The sequence below is a fragment of the Mesoplodon bidens genome, assembly GCF_964165515.1.
Source record: "Mesoplodon bidens genome assembly, chromosome: 13".
In the NCBI taxonomy this organism is placed as follows: domain Eukaryota; kingdom Metazoa; phylum Chordata; class Mammalia; order Artiodactyla; family Ziphiidae; genus Mesoplodon; species Mesoplodon bidens.
The window spans coordinates 51,961,074-51,983,549 of record NC_138169.1 but is presented as its reverse complement, the minus strand read 5'-3'; the positions used below and the strand labels follow the sequence as shown (position 1 = coordinate 51,983,549).

Sequence of the window (22,476 nt, the reverse complement as noted above, 5' to 3'; positions counted from 1 at the left end):
CTTAATCAATAAATGTTGTGTGTGTGTTCTGACTGTTCCATCAACTGGCCATTCTCCTCTGTCTCTCCCTCTCTTTGGTGCTCCCTATTCCCTGAGACACTACAATATTGAAATTAAGCCAATTTATAACTGTACAATGACCTCTAACGGTTCACGTGAAAGGAAGAGTCACACAACTCTCACTTCAAATCAAAAGCTAGATGTAATTAAGCTTAGTGAAGAATGCATGTTGAAAGCCAAGATAGGCCAAAAGGTAGGGCTCTTGCACCAAACAGTTAGCCAAGTTGTGAATGGAAAGAAAAGGTTCTTGAAAGAATTAAAAGTGCTACTACAGTGAACACACCAGTAAAGCCATTTCCATAACATAAAAGTGCAAGGTTAAGCAGCAAGTACTGATGCAGAAGCTGTAGTAAGTTATCGAGACCTAGCTAAGATAATTAATGAAGGTTGCTACACTAAACAACAGATTTTCAGTGGAGGTGAAACAGCCTTCTACTGGGAAAAGATGCCATTTAGGATTTTCATAGCTAGAGAGGAGAAGTCAATGCCTGGCTTCAAAGCTTCAAAGGACAGGCTGACTCGCTTGTTATAGGCTAATGCAGCTAGTGAGTTGAAGTTGAAGCCAATGCTCATTTACCATTCTGAAAATCCTAGGGCCCTTAAGAATTATGCTAAATCTACTCTGCCTGCACTCTATAAGTGGAAAAAAAAAAAAGGCTGAATGACAGCGCATCTGTTTACAACATGGTTTACTGAATATTTTAAGCCCACTGTTGAGACCTACTACTGCTCAGAAAAAGATTCCTTTTAAAATATTACTGCTCAATGACAATGAGACTGGTCATGTAGGAGCTCTGATGGAGATGTATAAAGATTAATGTTGTTTTCATGCCTGCTAACACAACATCCATTCTGCAGCAAGGAGTCATTTCAATTTCCAAGTCTTATTATTTAAAAAATACATTTTGTAAGCTGCCATAGACAGTGATTCATCTGAGGATCTGGGCAAAGTAAACTGAAAAGCTTTTGGAAAGGATTCACTATTCTAGATGCCATTAAGAACATTTGTGATATATGGAAAGAGGTTAAAATATCAACATTAACAGGAGTTTGGAAGAAGTTGATGTCAACCCTCATGAATGACTTTGAGGGGTTCAAGACTTCAGTAAAGGAAGTAACTGCAGATGTGGTAGAAACAGCAAGAGAAGTAGAATTAGAAAAGTAGCCAAAGATGTGACTTAATTGCTACAATTTCATGATAACTTTAACTCATGGAAAAAGAGTTGCTTCTTACAAATGAGCCAAGAAAGTGGTTTCTTGAGATGGAATATATTCCTGGTAAAGATACTATGAAGATTGTTGAAATAACAACAAAGAACTTAGAATATTACATAAACTTAGTTGATAAAGAAGAAGAGGGTTTAAGAAGATTGACTCCAATTTTGAAAGAAGCTTACTGGGGGTTAAATGCTGTCAAACAGCATTGCAGGCTACAGAGAAATTGCTAGTAAAAGGAAAAGTCAATTGATGCAGCAAACTTCATTGTTGTCTTAAGAATTGTCACATACACCTTCAAGAACCACCACCCTGCAGTCAGCAGGCATCAACAGTGTGGTATGGTCCTCCACCAGCAAAAAGATCACAACTTGCTGAAAGCTCAGATGATGGTTAGTTTTTTTTAACAATAAAGTATTTTTAAATTAAGATATATACATTGGTTTTTTTTATATATATAATGCTATTGCACACTTAACATACTACAGTATAGTGTAAATATAACTTTTACATGTACTGGGAAACCAAAAGGTTTGTGTAACTCACTTTACTGTGATACTCGCTTTACTGTGATGGTCTAGAACCTGCAATATGTCTGAGGTACACCTGCATATAATATATATATATATATATACACACACACACACACACACACACACACACATGCACATATACGTATATATATGTGTATAAATGTATACACACACACACCCATATGTGTAAAGCAAAATGGTACTTCCTTACAGAAATTACTTCAAATGTAAATGGACTACATACACCAAATGAAAAACAGAGGTTGGCAAAATGGATTAAAAAAAAACCCCACAGTCCAACTAAACATTGCCTGCAAGAGACTCACTTTAAATTAAAAGACAGAAAGGTTGAAAGCTAAAATATGGTAAAAAGATATTTCATGCAAATACCATGCAAATAGTAACCAAAACAGAACTGGGTTCGCTTTTTACTAACATCACCCAAAATAAACCTTAAAACAAAAAATGTTACAAGACAAAGAGACAGATGACATAGATTTATAAATGGGTCAATTCTCTAAGGATATGTAAAAATTATAAAAGTAAACATGCTACACATCAGAGACCCAAAATATATAAAGAAAACATGAACATAATTGAAGAGAAAAGTAGATAGTTCTACAATAATAGTTGGAGACCTCAATAATCTACTTTCAATGAATAGAACATCTAGATGAAATATCATCAATACGAAAAGAGGGGACTTGAACAACACTATAAACCAACTAGGTCTAAAAGACATATATAGAACACTCTACCAAGCAACAGATGAATCAACATTTTTTTCAACTGCACATGGAGCATTCTCCAGAATAAATTATATGTTAGGTCACAAACAAATCTCAATCTCACAAACAAATCACAAACAAATCTCACAAACAAATCTCAATACAGTTAAACAGGATTGAATGAATACAAAGTATCTTCTCCAAATGCAAATCAAAACTACAATGAGATATCATCTCATACCAGTCAGAATGGCCATCATCAAAAAATCTACAAACAATAAATGCTGGAGAGGGTGTGGAGAAAAGGGAACCCTCTTGCACTGTTGGTGGGAATGTAAATTGATACAGCCACTATGGAGAACAGTATGGAGGTTCCTTAAAAAACTGAAAATAGAACTACCATATGACCCAGCAAACCCACTATTTGGCATATATCCTGAGAAAACTGTAACTCAAAAAGAGTCATGTACCAGAATGTTCACTGCAGCTCTATTTACAATAGCCAGGACATGGAAGCAACCTAAGTGTCCATCAACAGATGAATGGATAAAGAAGATGTGGCACATATATACAATGGAATATTACTCAGCCATAAAAAGAAACGAAACTGAGTTATTTGTAGTGAGGTGGATGGACCTAGAGACTGTCATACAGAGTGAAGTTAAGTCAGAAAGAGAAAAACAAATACTGTATGCTAACACATATATATGGAATCTAAAAAAAGAAAAAAGAAAAAAAAAGGTCAGAAGAACCTAGGGGCAAGACGGGAATAAAGATGCAGACCTACTAGAGAATGGACTTGAGGATACAGGGAGGGGGAAGGGTAAGCTGGGACAACGTGAGAGAGTGGCATGGACATATATACACTACCAAACGTAAAATATATAGCTAGTGGGAAACAGCCGCATAGCACAGGGAGATCAGCTTGGTGCTTTGTGACCACCTAGAGGGGTGGGATAGGGAGGGTGGGAGGGAGGGAGATGCAAGAGGGAAGAGATATGGGGACATATGTATATGTATAACTGATTCACTCTGTTATAAAGCAGAAACTAACACACCATTGTAAAGCAATTATACTCTAATAACGATGTTAAAAAAAAAAGTATCTTCTCCAGTACAATAAAATAAAGCTAAAAATCAAGGGAAAGAAGAGTGGAAATTCATAAATATATGGAAATTAAAAACACACTCAACAAATGGGTAAAAGAAAAAAATCATAAGGAAAATTAGAAAGTACTTTCAGATGAAATGAAAAAATAAAACATACCAAAACCTATAGGGTGCAGCAAAAGCAGTGCACAGATGGATATTTATAGCTGTAAATGCCTACATTAAAAAAGGAGAGAGATTTAAGGACTTCCCTGGTGGTCCAGGGGTTAAGACTCAGCACTCCCAATGCAGGGAACATGGGTTCGATCCCTGGTGGGGGAGCTAAGATCCTGCATGCCGTGAGGCATGGTCAAATAAAATAAAATTAGAAAAAGAAAGAAAGAAAAATAAAGAAGAGAGATTTAAAGTCAGTAACTTAACTTTACACCTTAAGGACTAGAAACTCGAACCCAAAAGTAGCAAAAGGAAGAAAATAATAAAGATTAGAGGAAAGATGAATGAAATAGAAAAACAATATAGAGAATATACAAAACCAAAAGCTGGTTCTTTGAAAGGATTAACAAAATTTAAAATTCTTTAGCTAGACTGATAAATGAGAGATCATGTAAATAAAATCAGAAATGAAAGTGGGCACATTACTAACTATACAGAAATAAAAAGGATTGTAAGAAAATAGTACAAACAATTGTATGTCAACAAACTGGATAACCAAGATATAATGAACATATTCCTAGAAATACAAAAATTACCTAAACTGACTCAAGGACAAATGGAAAATCTGAACAGATCTATAACAAGTAAAGAGATTGAAACAGTTACAAAAAGCCACCCAATAAAGACAAGCCAAGGACCAGATGACTTCACGGATGAATTCCACCAAATATTTAAAGAAAAATTAACACCAGTACTTCTCAAACTCTTCCAAAGAACATAAGGAGAGGAAACACTTCCTAACTCATATTATAAGGCCAGCATTACCTGATATCTAAGCCAGACAAAGACACTATGAGAAAAGAAAACTACAGACCAATATCCCTTATGAATATAGATTCAAAAATCCTCAAAAATGCCAGCAAACTAAATCCAAAAACATATTAAAGGGATTATACAACATGACCAATTGGTATTTATCCCAGTAATACAAGAATTGTTCAACATAAGAAAATCAATTGAAACACCATATTTAATACAAAAAAGGAAACAAACAAACAAAAAGTTATGACCATATCAGTTGATACACAGAAAGCTTTTGACAAAAACTAAAACATTCAAACTAGGAATAGAAGGGAACTTCCTTAACATGATAAAGGGCATTTATGAAAAACACACAGCTAACATTCTATCTCACTGATGAAAAACTGAAACCTTTCCCACAAGACAAGGATGCCTGCTTCCACCACTCCATTCAATGTTTCATTCAGGCTTGAAACTTCAAGCCAGAGTACTTAAACAGGAAAAAGAAACAAGAGGCATCCAAACTGGAAAGGAGGAAGTAAAACTATCTCTATTTTCAGATGACACAATCCTATATATAGACAATCCATAGAGAATGTACAAAAAAAATATTTGAACTAATTAATAAACAAATTTAACAAAGTTTCAGAGTACAAGACCAACATAAAAAAATCTTTCGGGGACTTCCCTGGTGGTGAAGTGGTTAAGAATCCGCCTGCCAATGAAGGGGACATGGGTTCGAGCCCTGGTCCAGGAAGATCCCACATGCCACGGAGCAACTAAGCCCATGTGCCACAATGACTGAGCTTGTGCTCTAGAGCCTGCGAGCCACAACTACTGAGCCCATGTGATGCAACTACTGAAGCCCACGTGCCTAGAGCCCATGTGCCGCAACAAGAGAAGCTACCGCAATGAGAAGCTGTGCACCGCAACAAAGAGTAGCCCCCACTGGATGCAACCAGAGAAAACCCATGCGCAGCAACAAAGACCCAATTCAGCCAAAAATAAGTAAATAAATAAATAAATTTATTTTTAAAAAATCTTTCGTATTTCTATACACCAACAATGAACAATCTGACAAGAATATTAATAAAACAGTTCTAAGAGTATCAAAAAGAAGAAAACACTTGGAAATAACCAAGGAAGTGAAAGACTTGTACACTGAAATCTATAAAACTGAAAGAAATTAAAGAAGACCTAAATACTGAAAGATATTTCATGTTTGTGGATTGGAAGACTTAATACTGTTAACATGGCAGTACTCAAAGCAATCTATAGATTCAACGTGATCCTATCAAAATCTCAACTGCCTTTTTGCAGAAATGTAAAAGCTGATCATAAAATTCATACAGAATTGCAAGGGACCAAGAATAGCTGAAACAATCTTGAAAAGGAAGAAGCAAGCAGGATTTGTATTTTATGTTCTCTACAAAGTTAACACTAATCAAAACAGTGTTGGGGACTTCCCTGGTGGCAAAGTGGTGAAGACTCCGGGCTCCCAATGCAGGGGGCCCAGGTTTGATCCCTGGTCAGGGAACTAGATCCCACATGCATGCCGCAACTAAGGAGTTGGTGAGCCGCAACTAAGTAGCCCACCAGCCACAACCAAATAAACAAACAAATAAATAAATAAATATATTTTTTTAAAAACCAAAAAATAGTGTTGCATGGGCATTAGAATAGACATGAGGATCAATGGAAAAGAACTGAGAGTCCGGAAATAAAGCCATACACCTCTGGCCAATCATTTTTTGACAATGGTGCTGAGACCACTAAATGGGAAAACAATGGTCTCTTCAACAAATGGGACAAATGGATTTCCACATGCAAAAGAATAAAGTTGAACCACTACCACTTACCATACACAAAAATTAAACCAAAATGAGCCAAAGACCTGAATAAAGAGCTAAAACCATAAAACTCACAGAAGAAAACATAGGGTTAAATCTTCATGATCTTTGATATGGCAGTATTTTCTTAGATATGTCACCAAAAGCACAATCAACAGGAGAAAAATTAGAAAATTTAGACTTCATCAATAGTAAAATATTTTATGCTTCAAAGGACACAATCAAGAAAGTGAAAAAACAACTTACATAATGAGAGATTATTTGTAAATCATGTATCTTTTAGTGGTCTAAAATCTAGAATATGTAAAACTATTACAACAACAACAACAACAAGACAAACAACCCAATTAAAAAATGGGCAAAGGACTTGAATAGACATTTCTCCAAAGAAGACTTACAAATGTTGACATCATTAGCCACTAGGAAAATCACGATCAAAACCACAAATAAGATACCACTTCATACTTACTAGGATGGCTATTATCAAAAAAATGAAATACAACAGGTGTTGGTGAGGATATAGAAACATTGGAATCCTTGTACACTGTTGGGGGAATATAAAGTGGTTCAGCTGCTGTGGAAATGATTGGTAGCTCCCCAAAAAGTTCAACATAGAACAACCTAAGACCTAGTAATTCCACTCCTGGGTATACAGCCAAAATAACTGAAACAGGTGTTCAAACAAAAACCTGCACATGAATATTCATAGCAGCACTACTCGATATAGTCAAAAGGTAGAAACCCAAATGTCTATAAACGAATGAATGGAGAAACAAAATGTGATGTATCCACACAATGGAGTATTTTTCAGCCGACCTTGAAAACATTATGCTAAGTGAAAGAAATCAGACACAAGAGGCCACATATTGTATGATTCCAGTTAAATGAAATATCGAGAGTCAGCAAATCAATACAGACAGAAAACTGATTAGCTATTGTCAGGGGTTACATGGAAAGGGAGAATGGGGAGCAACTACTTAATGGGTACAGTTTCCTTTGGGGTGAAAATGTTCTGGAACTTAAAAGTGATGGTTATGCAAAACTGTTAATGTACTGAATATCACGAGGGGTCAATTGTATGTTATATGTATTTTACCACATTATGGTAAAAAACACAATGATTTGACACATATATAAGGTACTAGAATAGTAAAATTTGCAGACAGAGAAAATACAATGGTGACTGCCAGGGGCTGGCAAAGGGAGGAATGGGGAGCTTTAATGGGCACAGAGTTTTAGTTTTGCAAGATGAAAAGGGTTCTGGAGACTGGTTGAACAACAACGTGAATACATTTAATACTACTGAACTGTAGACTTAAAAATTGGTTAAGATGGTAAAATTTATGTTATGTGTATTTTACCATAATTAAAACATAAAGTTAAAAAATACATAATGACACCAGAAATACAGCTACACGTGGAACAACTCCTACAGAACACCTACTGAATGCTGGCAGAAGACCCCAGACCTCCCAAAAGGCAAGAAACTCCCCACATACCTGGGTAGGGCAAAGCGGAGAGATTCCCGCACAGAGGATCGGTGCCGAGCGGCACTCACCCGCCCAAGAGGCTTGTCTGCTCGCCCGCCAGGGCGGGCGGCGCTGGAAGCTGAGGCTCGGGCTTCGGTCAGAGCGCAGGGAAAGGACTGGGGCTGGCGGCGAGAACTCAGCCTGAAGGGGGCTAATGTGCCACAGCTAGCCGGCAGGGAGTCCGGGAAAACTCTGGAGCTGCCGAAGAGGCAAGAGACTTTTTCTTCCCTCTTGGTTTCCTGGTGCGTGAGGAGAGGGGATTAAGAGCGCTGCTTAAAGGGGCTCCACAGACGGGCGCGAGTCACGACTGAAAGCGCGGAGCCCAGTGACGGGCGTGGGACGCTGGGGCTGCTGCTGCCGCCGCCAAGAAGCCTGTGTGCAAGCGCAGGTCACTGTCCACACCGCCCTTCCGGGAGCCTGTGCAGCCCGCCACTGCCGGGGTCCCGGGATCCAGGGGCGGCTTCCCTGGGACAACGCACGGCGCGCCTCGGGCTGGTGCAACGTCACGCCGAACTCTGCCGCTGCAGGCTCGCCCCGCACTCTGTGCCCCTCCCTCCCGCCCGGCCTGAGTGAGCCAGAGTCCCCGAAGAGGCTGCTCCTTTAACCCTGTCCTGTCTGAGCGAAGAACAGACGCCCTCCGGCGACCTACACGCAGAGGCGGGGCCAAATCCAAAGCTGAGACCCAGGAGCTGTGAGAACAAAGAAGAGAAAGGGAAACCTCTCCCAGCAGCCTCAGAAGCAGCGGATTAAAGCTCCACAATCAACTTGATGTACCCTGCATCTGTGGAATACATGAATAGACAACAAATCATCCCAAATTGAGGAGCCAGGAGTCAGTGCTGTGCCTCTGAGGTGGGAGAGCCAACTTCAGGACACTGGTCCACAAGAGACCTCGCAGCTCCACATAATATCAAACGGCGAAAATCTTCCAGAGATCTCCATCTCAACACCAGCACCCAGCTTCACTCAACGACCAGCAAGCTACAGTGCTGGACACCCTATGCCAAACAACTAGCAAGACAGAAACACAACGCCACCCATTAGCAGAGAGGTGGCCTAAAATCATAAAAAGTCCGCAGACACCCCAAAACACACCACGAGACGTGGACCTGCCCACCAGAAAGACAAGATCCAGCCTCATTCACCAGAACACAGGCACTAGTACCTTCCACCAGGAAGCCTACACAACCCACTAAACCAACCTTAGCCACTGGGGACAGACACCAAAAACAACGGGAACTACGAACCTGCAGCCTGCAAAAAGGAGACCCCAAACACAGTAACATAAGCAAAATGAGAAGACAGAAAAACACACAGCAGGAGAAGGAACAAGGTAAAAACCCACCAGACCTAACAAATGAAGACGTAATAGGCAGTCTACCTGAAAAAGAATTCAGAATAATGATGGTAAAGATGATCCAAGATTCTATTTCCCAGATCCAAAATCTTGGAAATAGAATAGACAAAATGCAAGAAACAGTTAACAAGGACCTAGAAGGACTAAAGATGAATCAAGCATGGATTAAAAACACAATACATGAAATAAAAAATACTCTAGATAGGATCAATAGCAGAATAACTGAGGCAGAAGAACGGATAAGTGAGGTGGAAGATAAAATAGTGGAAATAACTGCTGCAGAGCAAAATAAAGAAAAACGAATGAAAAGAACAGAGGACAGTCTCAGAGACCTCTGGGACAACATTAAAGGCACCAACATACGAATTATAGGGGTTCCAGAAGAAGAAGAGAAAAAGAAAGGGACTGAGAAAATATTTGAAGAGATTATAGTTGAAAACGTCCCTAATATGGGAAAGGAAATAGTTAATCAAGTCCAGGAAGCACAGAGAGTCCCATACAGAATAAATCCAAGGAGAAATACGCCAAGACACATATTAATCAAACTGTCAAAAATTAAACACAAAGAAATCATATTAAAAGCAGCAAGGCAAAAACAACAAATTACACACAAGGGAATCCCCATCAGGATAACAGCTGATCTCTCAGCAGAAACTCTACAAGCCAGAAGGGAGTGGCAGGACATAATTAAAGTGATGAAGGAGAAAAACCTGCAACCAAGATTACTCTACCCAGCAAGGATCTCATTCAGATTTGATGGAGAAATTAAAACGTTTACAGACAAGCAAAAGCTGAGAGAGTTCAGCACCACCAAACCAGCTTTACAACAAATGCTAAAGGAACTTCTCTAGGCAAGAAACACAAGAGAAGGAAAAGACCTACAATAACGAACCCAAAACAATTAAGAAAATGGGAATAGGAACATACATATCGATAATTACCTTAAATGTAAATGGACTAAATGCTCCCACCAAAAGACACAGAGTGGCTGAATGGATACAAAAACAAGACCCATATATATGCTGTCTACAAGAGACCCACTTCAGACCTAGAGACACATACAGACTGAAAGTAAGGGGATGGAAAAAGATATTCCATGCAAATGGAAACCAAAAGAAAGCTGGAGTAGCAATTCTCATATCAGACAAAATAGACTTTAAAATAAAGACTACTAGAAGAGACAAAGAAGGACACTACATAATGATCAAGGGATCGATCCAAGAAGAAGATATAACAATTGTAAATATTTATGCACCCAACATAGGAGCACCTCAATACATAAGGCAAATACTAACAGCCATAAAAGGAGAAATCGACAGCAACACAATCATAGTAGGGGACTTTAACACCCCACTTTCACCAATGGACAGATCTTCCAAAATGAAAATAAATAAGGAAACACAAGCTTTAAATGATACATTAAACAAGATGGACTTAATTGATATTTATAGGACATTCCATCCAAAAACAACAGAATACACATTTTTCTCAAGTGCTCATGGAACATTCTCCAGGATAGATCATATCTTGGGTCACAAATCAAGCCTTGGTAAATTTAAGAAAATTGAAATTGTATCAAGTGTCTTTTCTGACCACAATGCTATGAGAGTAGATATCAATTACAGGAAAAGAGCTGTAAAAAATACAAACACATGGAGGCTAAACAATACACTACTTAATAACGAAGTGATCACTGAAGAAATCAAAGAGGAAATTAAAAAATACCTAGAAACAAATGACAATGGAGACACGACGACCCAAAACCTATGGGATGCAGCAAAAGCAGTTCTAAGAGGGAAGTTTATAGCAATACAATCCCACCTTAAGAAACAGGAAACATCTCGAATAAACAACCTAACCTTGCACCTAAAGCAATTAGAGAAAGAAGAACAAAAACATCCCAAAGTTAGCAGAAGGAAAGAAATCATAAAAATCAGATCAGAAATAAATGAAAAAGAAATGAAGGAAACAATAGCAAAGATCAATAAAACTAAAAGCTGGTTCTTTGAGAAGATAAACAAAATTGATAAACCATTAGCCAGACTCATCAAGAAAAGAAGGGAGAAGACTCAAATCAATAGAATTAGAAATGAAAAAGGAGAAGTAACAACTGACACTGCAGAAATACAGAAGATCATGAGAGATTACTACAAGCAACTCTATGCCCATAAAATGGACAACCTGGAAGAGATGGACAAATTCTTAGAAATGCACAACCTGCCAAGACTGACTCAGGAAGAAATAGAAAATATGAATAGACCAATCACAAGCACTGAAATTGAAACTGTGATTAAAAATCTTCCATCAAACAAAAGCCCAGGACCAGATGGCTTCACAGGCGAATTCTATCAAACATTTAGAGAAGAGCTAACACCCATCCTTCTCAAACTCTTCCAAACAATATCAGAGGAAGGAACACTCCCAAACTCATTCTACGAGGCCACCATCACCTTGATACCAAAACCAGGCAAGGATGTCACAAAGAAAGAAAACTACAGGCCAATATCACTGATGAACATAGATGCAAAAATCCTCAACAAAATACTAGCAAACAGAATCCAACAGCACATTAAAAGGATCATACACCATGATCAAGTGGGGTTTATTCCAGGAATGCAAGGATTCTTCAATATACGCAAATCAATCAATGTGATACACCATATTAACAAGTTGAAGGAGAAAAACCATATGATCATCTCAATAGATGCAGAGAAAGCTTTCGACAAAATTCAACACCCATTTATGATAAAAACCCTGCAGAAAGTAGGCATAGAGGGAACTTTCCTCAACATCATAAAGGCCATATATGACAAACCCACAGCCAACATTGTCCTCAATGGTGAAAAACTGAAACCATTTCCACTAAGATCAGGAACAAGACAAGGCTGCCCACTCTCACCACTCTTATTCAACATAGTTTTGGAAGTTTTAGCCACAGCAATCAGAGAAGAAAAGGAAATAAAAGGAATCCAAATCGGAAAAGAAGAAGTAAAGCTGTCACTGTTTGCAGATGACATGATACTATACATAGAGAATCCTAAAGATGCTACCGAAAAACTACTAGAACTAATCAATGAATTTGGTAAAGTAGCAGGATACAAAATTAATGTACAGAAATCTCTGGCATTCGTACACTAATGATGAAAAATCTGAAAATGAAATCAAGAAAACACTCCCATTTACCATCGCAACAAAAAGAATAAAATATCTAGGAATAAACCTACCTAAGGAGACAAAAGACCTGTATGCAGAAAATTATAAGACACTGATGAAAGAAATTAAAGATGATACAAATAGATGGAGAGATATACCATGCTCCTGGATTGGAAGAATCAATATTGTGAAAACGACTCTACTACCCAAAGCAATCTACAGATTCAATGCAATCCCTATCAAACTACCACTGGCATTTTTCACAGAACTAGAACAAAAAATTTCAAAATTTGTTTGGAAAAACAAAAGACCCCGAATAGCCAAAGCAATCTTGAGAACGAAAAACGGAGCTGGAGGAATCAGGCTCCCTGACTTCAGACTATACTACAAAGCTACAGTAATCAAGACAGTGTGGTACTGGCATAAAAACAGAAAGATAGATCAGTGGATCAGGATAGAAAGCCCAGAGATAAACCCACGCACATATGGCCAACTTATCTTTGATAAAGGAGGCAGGAATGTACAGTGGAGAAAGGACAGCCTCTTCAATAAGTGGTGCTGGGAAAACTGGACAGGGACATGTAAAAGTTTGAGATTAGATCATTCCCTAACACCATACACAAAAATAAGCTCAAAATGGATTAAAGACTTAAATGTAAGGCCAGAAACTATCAAACTCTTAGAGGAAAACATAGGTAGAACACTCTATGACATAAATCACAGCAAGATCCTTTTGGACCCACCTCCTAGAGAAATGGAAATAAAAACAAAGATAAACAAATGGGACCTAATGAAACTTCAAAGCTTTTGCACAGCAAAGGAAACCATAAACAAGACCAAAAGACAACCCTCAGAATGGGAGAAAATATTTGCAAATGAAACAACTGACAAAGGATTAATCTCCAAAATTTATAAACAGCTCATGCAGCTCAATAGCAAAAAAACAGACAACCCAATCCAAAAATGGGCAGAAGACTTAAATAGGCATTTCTCCAAAGAAGATATACAGACTGCCAACAAACACATGAAAGAATGCTCAACATCATTAATCATTAGAGAAATGCAAATCAAAACTACAATGAGATATCATCTCACACCAGTCAGAATGGCCATCATCAAGAAATCTAGAAACAATAAATGCTGGAGAGGGTGTGGAGAAAAGGGAACACTCTTGCACTGCTGGTGGGAATGTGAATTGGTACAGCCACTATGGAGAACAGTATGGAGGTTCCTTAAAAAACTAAAAATAGAACTACCATATGACCCAGCAATCCCACTACTAGGCATATACCCTGAGAAAACCATAATTCCAAAAGAGACATGTACCAAAATGTTCATGGCAGCTCTATTCACAATAGCCCGGAGCTGGAAACAACCTAAGTGTCCATCATCGGATGAATGGATAAAGAAGATGTGGCACATATATACAATGGAATATTACTCAGCCATAAAAAGAAACGAAACTGAGCTATTTGTAATGAGGTGGATAGACCTAGAGTCTGTCATACAGAGTGAAGTAAGTCAGAAAGAGAAAGACAAATACCGTATGCTAACACATATATACGGAATTTAAAAAAAAAAAAAAGTCATGAAGGACCTAGGGGCAAAACGGGAATAAAGACACAGACCTACTTGAGAATGGACTTGAGGATATGGGGAGGGGGAAGGGTAAGCTGTGACAAAGCGAAAGAGAGGCATGGACATATATACACTACCAAACGTAAGGTAGATAGATAGTGGGAAGCAGCCACAGAGCACAGGGAGATCAGCTCGGTGCTTTGTGACCGCCTGGAGGGGTGGGATGGGGAGGGTGGGAGGGAGGGAGATGCATGAGGGAAGGGATGTGGGAACAGATGTATATGTATGACTGATTCACTTTGTTATAAAGCAGAAACTAATTAAAAAATTAAAAAAAAATACATAATGACATTTCATGAAAACTACAAGCATTTCTCATGTTACAAAAACCTCTAATAAAATATTAGCAAATCAAACTCAGTAACAGATTAAAAACAAAACCAAAAACCACCATGACCAAATGAGGCTTAGGCCAGGAAGGCAAGGTAAATTAAGCATTCAAAAACCAATCAACATATTTTACCAGAGTATAACAGAGAAGAAAAACATATTATCAGCACAGTAAATGAAGAAAAATCATTTGACAAAATTCTACTCCTATTTATGACTAAAAAAAAAAACAACCTCACCAAACTAGAGACAAAAATATATATCCTCAACCTGATAAAGAACATCTACAAAAAACCTATAGCTTACATCGTGCTTAATAAAGATTTAAGGTAACAAAAAGAAGGCAAAGATGTCCACTCTCATCACTTTCATTCCACATTGTCCTGCAGGTTCTAGCCAATGCCAAAGGGCAAGAAAAAGAAACAAAGAATCTATAGATTGTAAAGAAAAAATAAAACTGTTTTTATCTGTAGATGACATAATCCTGTATGTGGAAAATCCAAAGTACTCTGGCAAAAAAAACTACTATAACAAGTGAATTTTAAGAAGTTGATGGATACCAAGTCAATATTAAAAAATCAATTCTGTTTTTTTTCAAATTAGAAATGAAATAAAATTTAAAATTAAGTGTACAGTATAATATAAAATTAAAATTACACCATTTATAATAGTATCAAAAAACATAAAATACTTAAGGATAAATACAACAAAATATGAGCATATTTTACACCCTGTACCCCTGAAAACTACAAATTATGCAGAAAAAATGAAAGAAAATCTAAAAAAAATAATGGAGAGATATGATATATTCATAGATTGGAAGACTCAGTGCATGTTAATTTTCCCCACTTTGATCTGTAAGCTCAATATACCCCAAACAAAATTCCAGGAGGCAATGTTCTTTTAGGAATTAATAAGCTGACTAAAATTTAGTGGAATGCAAAGGACCTCAAAAGAGCCAAAACAATTTTCAAAAAGCACAAAAAATCAATAGGATTTACCTGATTTCAAGACTTACTATAAAATTGGCATCAGGTCAATGGAATGAAATAAAGTGCCCAGAAATAGGCCATGCCTGTATGGTCAACTGATTTTTGACAAGGAGGCGGAGGTTAATTCTACAGAAAAGATATAGTCTTTTCTAACATAGGAAAAAATCTTTGCTACTGTGGGATGGGCAAGATTTCTTAGATGGAACACTAAAAACATGAACCATAAAAGAAAAAACTGATGAAGTGAAGTTCATCAAAAGAAAAAAAATTTGCTTTTCAAAAGAAAATATTAAGAGCATTAAAAGCAAGCTGCAGGTTGGGAGGAAAAAACAAATATTTGAAAACTTACATCCAGAATATATAAAGAACTCTAATACTTCAATGTCAAGAAGGAAGGGGGTGAGTGAAAAAAAAAAAAAAACAATAGGCAAAAGATTTGAACAGACACTTAACAAAAGACTGGCCAATCATCACATTAATCATTGGGGAAACACAAATTCATTCCACAAGGAGATATCACTATACTCATGAGAATGGTCAAAATGCAAAGAAATGATAATACCAAGAGTTATTGAATATGCAGAATGATGGAACTCTCATAAGTTCCTAGCGGGAGTGTGAAATAGCACAACTACATTGGGAAACATTTCGGCAGTTTTTTAATAAAGTTAAATATACACTTAACATATAACTGAGTAATTCCACTCCTAAGTATTTACAGAAGAAAAATAAAACATCATAGCCACACAAAGACTTGTACATGAATGTTAGAGTAGCACCATTCATAAAAGGCAAATACTGGAACAACCCTAATGTCCATTAATAGATGAATAGATGAACAAATTAAGGTACAGGCATACAATGGAATACTACTCTGATAAAAAATGCATTACTCCTACACAAAACAAATTTTAAAAAGTCTCAAAAACATTATGCTCTGAAATAGATACAAAAGGACAAATATTATGTGATTCCACTTATATGAGGTATCTAGAATAGCCAAATTCATGAAGCACATAGAACAGTGGTTACCAGGGAATAGGCAGTGGGGAGAGTGAGGAGTTATTTAATGGGGACAGAGTTTCAGCGATGAAAAAGCTCTGGGAATGGATGGCAGAAATGGTCACATAGCAACACGAATGTACTTAATATCACTGACCTTACACTTAAAAACAGTTAAGATGGTAAATTTTATGTTATGTATATTTTACCACACACCAAAAATCATTTTGCTGAGGGAAAAAAGCCAGACAGAAAAAAGTACATACTGTTGGGCCATTTATACGGGTGTGTCAGAACATATAAAACTAAGCAGTAATAATAGAGATCACATTAATGGCTGCCTGGGATGGAGGACAGAGGAGGGGACTGACTGTAAAAGTTCTCAATGTAACTTTCTGGAGTAATCCTACATTTGTCAAAACTCAGTGAAATAGGGGCTTCCCTGGTGGCGCAGTGGTTGAGAGTCTGCCTGCCGATGCAGGGGACACGGGTTCGTGCCCCGGTCTGGGAAGATCCCACATGCCGCGGAGCGGCTGGGCCCGTGAGCCATGGCTGCTGAGCCTGCACGTATGGAGCCTGTGCTCCGCAATGGGAGAGGCCAGAACAGTGAGAGGTCCACGTACCACAAAAAAAAAAAAAAAAAAAAAAAAAAAAAAACTCAGTGAAATATATAATTAAAACGGGTACATATTATCGTATATAAATTGCACTTCCATATATTATATTTTAAAATAAATGAATAAGTTTGAGGAGGGAATGAAATGCAACAGAGTAGAAAACAGTATTATAGATATTATAGACTCTTTTCTAGGAATGAGGTTATGTTGTAGTACAAAGAAGGTAGTAGCTAGAGGGAAATATCTGGTCAAAGGAGTATATACTTTATTTCTCAAGGTGAAAGAGAAATGACTGTATTTAATGCCAACAGGAAACCAGTTATTTGAAATCAGGTTGAAACTTCAGAGGTAAAAGAACATGAAGGCTAGAAATGTTTTGTTGCCAGTGTTTGAGGTACATGGAATTCTATCTCTACTTTCCCAGTAGCACAAAACTGTCTTGAAGAAAAACAACGGTTTGGCAAGTATGAGTAGAAAAACATAGATTGAAATATCCAGCAGAGGAACCTTAGCAAATTCAAGGAAACAAGAATACATTATCCCCATATACCTGTATGTTAATAGTTAATATAATAATAACAGGGGGTTTTAGCAGTCAAAGTTGTACTAATATTAACCTTGTACTAACACAATGACCTTCTACCAAGAATTGAGCACTTTGCTAGAAAGCAGAAGTTTACTGAAACCAAAACAATATACTCTGAGATGTCAAGTACTCTCTAAGCCTGGTAGCTGAAAATGTTATCAGTCAGGACAATAATGGCAATTCAGGGCCAGTATATATGAAGTCAAACTAATTGTAATTGCTTTAAGGACATCCACATCCATCTTCATGGTAAAAAGCCTTGTGAGATGATCATAAATTAGTGTTTAACAATTAAATATTTTCCCAATACAAAAAACACTACGTGAGATCATGAAAACTCTACTTCAGGGAACAGAACAGTCAAAGAATTCTAGTGAAAGAGGTTACTGCTTATCTCAGGTGGCATATCACATTCAGACTAAGGCATGTACTTTGAAATCTCATACCTTATAACCTAAGCCCCCAAAACATCACTGCTTTTTGTCATCTTTGATACCTGTGATTCTATGATTTAATAAGGTAATTTTTAACTTCAGTCTTTCTAGAAAAGCCTCTACAAACATTCTTTTAAGTTCTCAAAATGAAACACTTCATGTAGTTATCTTTAATTAAAAGTAGAGAAAGAAGAAAAAGACCTACTATTTCCAAACATGCAATTCAATGATAAAAATAAATACAATTTTATCAGTTTTTAGGTATGGCCTTCCCCTGAACTTAACTTTTATAATTTATATTAATACAGTCCTCTATAAGCATCTTCATTTATTATTTAAGACCCCAAAACTTGATATGTATATTAACAAAAAATTATACAAAGTTAATATGCTTCATACACATCATTAGTAAACTGGAATAGTATATCCAAACAGCTAAGAACACTCATTCTCAAAATTTAAAATCCCGTATTTGGAAGTATCAGAAGTTAGCAAAATGACAACTAGTATTCTTGTGAAAGATGACAATAAAATGTTCTTTTCTGTTTCAGATACTGAAGCAAAACCAAAGTGCTATGCCTCTGATTACAATATCAACCTACATCAATAGCAGAGCTAAGTTTCAAAATGTTCCCTCTTGATAAATGACTGCTGCAGATATTTCCATGAAACAATTTGGGAAATTAAATAAACCAGAAAACATAACTGGAGAGTGTTTCTTTTCCATTTTACGTTTTTTTCTACTTTTCTTTTTGGCACCACAGGATACCTTTTTTTCTAAAAGTCACTGCTCCCATAAGATCAATGACACAATGACATCAGAACATATTTGTAATTTTCTATTTACAAAAAAACCACTCTCTCATATAGTAATGCATTTCATATAAGGTTTTGTCTCACCTGGCCAGTTCTTTAATTAAGTTTGCAATGCGTCTTTTGTCTTCAAGACATAAATCCTTCAATGATGCACTCTTTATTCCTTCCCTGCAGAAATTCTTAAAAAAAAAAAAAAAAAGGCTTCTGATCAATTTTCACAAAAAACAATTTTTAAGACTTTTTGAGAAATTTCTTAAAATAAGCACAGGAGATGAAATTTCTTGGATCTCTTTTATCTGGTAGAACACTATTTACCCATTTCATTTAAACATACTGTGAACTCAACACAGGCTAAGGAACTATCTGTCCACCAGGGGACATCTGAAATTTACACAGAAAAGCACACAGAAAGAACTCTTAGGCAGAAATGTGCCTGCTTAAGTGTTAGGGAGTATTAAGGAAACAACTTTCCCTTGGTGAATGTCACAGAAACAAACACCTAATGGAAGATACTGAGAATCTTTCCTACACCATAGCCCCATGGCTGCTTAAAGGTGTACTAAGGCTGGCAGCAGAAGCACCAGTTCTAAGCTCTCAATATATCCAAAGGTTCATTCCAAACGGTATTAGACCAAAGAGTAATAGTAATAATAGATAACATTATACCTAGTATTATTAGGAATATTCTAAGTATTTTATACTTATCCATTTAATCTTCACAACATTATTGGGTAGGTATTATTCCTATCCTACAAGGAGGTTACATATCTTGCCTAGGAATATAGCAGTTAGGTAGCAAAATCAAGACTCAAGCATTGATTCCAGAGTCTATATTCTTACCCACTGTACTATCCTATCTCTTGTGCTATAAAAAGTTCTCCTAGTTCCTGAACATCAAAGGGGGGCTTTAAAGCCATGAAACCTAGGGATTCACAAGGGAACTGGAGGTAACATGTAAAAGGAGCATGTTAAAAAAAAAAAAAAGAATCCTTGGCATTTGCATAACCACGAAGTAGGTTAGTCCAATTACTTCAGGTGGCCAAGAATAATCCAAGACCCCTAAAATGAATCCTGGAATTATTGCTACCCAAATATGGAAAAGACAGGGGAGAAAAAGGAAATGAGAAAGAGGATATAGTAAAAAAAAAAAAAAAAAAAAAAAAAATTAAATGGATTTGGCTTTAGATACTAGATATGGTCAATATAAGATGCCAGGAGGATATTCATGTGGAAATGTTTAGTCAGGAAGTTAGAAATGTGGGTCTGGCTCTCAAGTCAGAGTTTTAAAGATTTAAAACTCAGCTATATGTTATTATTGATAATTTTAGATTTTTATTATTTTCTTTATACTTTTCTATGTTGTAGAATTTTCCTTAAAGTTAAGAAAAAAATATTAGTTTTTAAAAATCATCTCCTAACCCAAGAAATAAATTAAAATTGGTTTTTGAAAAGACAAGAGAAGAATCAGAAGCATACGACATTGTGGGAGAAAAAAGTTTCAAGAAGAATGTGGGGTTAATGGCGTTAATGATCAAAAAAGTTAAACAGAATATAAAAAGAAGTCACTGGATTTGGCAATGTGAAAAATTGCTGAAAACCCTTTAAAAGAAATTTCAGTAAACAAACAAGAGAAACCCTTGCACACAGGCAAGAACTTCGGCAGCACTGTGTTTAGGCAAAAACCTGAAAACACAAATGTTTGTCAACCAGAGTTAAACTGTGGTATATTTATACAATGGAATTCTGTAGCTACTGGTTGTTATGCTGTTGACATTCATCTTCAAACCCATCCCCCATGCTCTGTTTTGTGATGCTGAGGCTGAGACTCTGGAAACTTCATTTCTTCTTTGTCACAACGTTCTGTTAAACTCTGCCAACAGGAAGAACCAGAGGCTCTTTAGAGGAAGAAAGGACACATTCCTTTCTCTTTGCTTCCTGTTTCTATCAGTGCCACCCCTGTCAGAGATCTTTACCCTGGCAAGAACAGCTGATTCCAGTTGGTAATTCTTCTGGCCCTTGTAGAACCAGCCTTTATCATGTCTGCTTGGGGATAGCAACACCAGTCAGGCAGGTTTCCCGTCATCGGAGGTCAAAGTTCCAGCTCTAAGTGGCTCCCCCTCCAAGCTTCTAGGTTTTAGTAATTCCAACTTGTTGTTTTCCCAGCCCTAAAGATGGTGGTTGTTTCTTGCAGTTACTACCTACACGATAACCTAGTGTGCCCTTTTTGCTTTACAGTTCTCCAGCACCAATTTAACAAGTCTTTGTATTAAATACTCTCAGTTAAAATAACTGACTAAACCCTGACTGAAATATCAGTGAAAGGAAATGAAATATAACTATATGCAACATAAATAAATCTCAGGAACATAATGTTGAACAAAAAAGCAAATCACACAATATGAGATCATTTATATAAAGTTTGAAATATATATAAAACTAAACATTGTTTAAAAAATAAATACATGTTTAGACCATATAGGACAGGGGTTGGTAAACTATGACTGCAAGCCAAATCTGGCCCAAAGCTTGTTTTTGTAAAAAAGGTTTATTAAAACACAGCCATGGGGGACTTCCCTGGTGGCGCAGTGGTTAAGAATCTGCCTGCCAATGCAGGGGACATGGGTTCAAGCCCTGGCCCGGGAAGATCCCACATGCCGTGGAGCAACTAAGCCCGTGCACCACAACTACTGAGCCTGCGCTCTAGAGCCCGCAAGCCACAACTACTGAGCCCACGTGCCACAATTACTGAAGCCTGCGCGCCTAGAGCCCATGCTCCACAACGAGAAGCCACCACAATCAGAAGCCTGCGCACCACAACAAAGAGTAGGCCCCACTTGCCGCAACTAGAGAAAGCCTGCGTGCAGCAACAAAGACCCAACAGAGCCAAAAATAAATACATTAATTAATTAAAAACAAAACAAAACACAGCCATGCACGTTCTTTTATACATTGACATACATATGGCTTTTTCCACGCTATAGTGGCAGACTTAGATAATTAAGACAGAAACCATGTGTCTCACAGAGGCTAAATATTTTCCATCTGGCCCTTTACAGAAAACGTTTGTCGGGCTTCCCTGGTGGCGCAGTGGTTGAGTCCACCTGCCGATGCAGGGGATGCGGGTTCGTGCCCCAGTCCGGGAGGATCCCACATGCCGCGGAGAGGCTAGGCCTGTGAGCCATGGCCACAGAGCCTGCGCGTCCGGAGCCTGTGCTCCGCAATGGGAGAGGCCACAACAGTGAGAGGCCCGCATACCGCAAAAAAAAAAAAAAAAAAAAAGTTTGTCAACCCCTGATATAGAAAAACAAAAGAATGACAAATACAAAATTCAGGATAGAGATTACCAAAAAAGACGCTGTGCTATAATAAGGGAAGGATACATCTCTACAGACAGACACTACCTCAGACTGCAAGGAAGTCTGAGGCTCTTCCTAGTCAATCTTTCTTTCTTTCTCCTCTCACAGTTGCCAGACTTGTAGTGAAATTTTAAGTCTCTCCCTGAATTACAATAGCATCATGGCAATTCAATGGGGAAAAGAATGGTCCTCTTAATAAATGATACTGGACCAACA

At 37.4% G+C, this 22,476-nt stretch overlaps 1 protein-coding gene across 2 annotated transcripts in view; it reads right to left on the bottom strand.

Annotated features, from left to right (window-relative positions):
* Nucleotides 1–22,476, bottom strand: part of KIAA1328 — a 399,857-nt gene that overhangs the window by 366,779 nt on the left and 10,602 nt on the right. For both annotated transcript variants that reach the window (XM_081252539.1, XM_081252540.1), the window contains exon 4: nucleotides 18,989–19,083. In XM_081252539.1, the coding sequence (XP_081108665.1) occupies nucleotides 18,989–19,083 (95 nt within the window). The remainder of the gene's footprint in view (nucleotides 1–18,988; nucleotides 19,084–22,476) is intronic.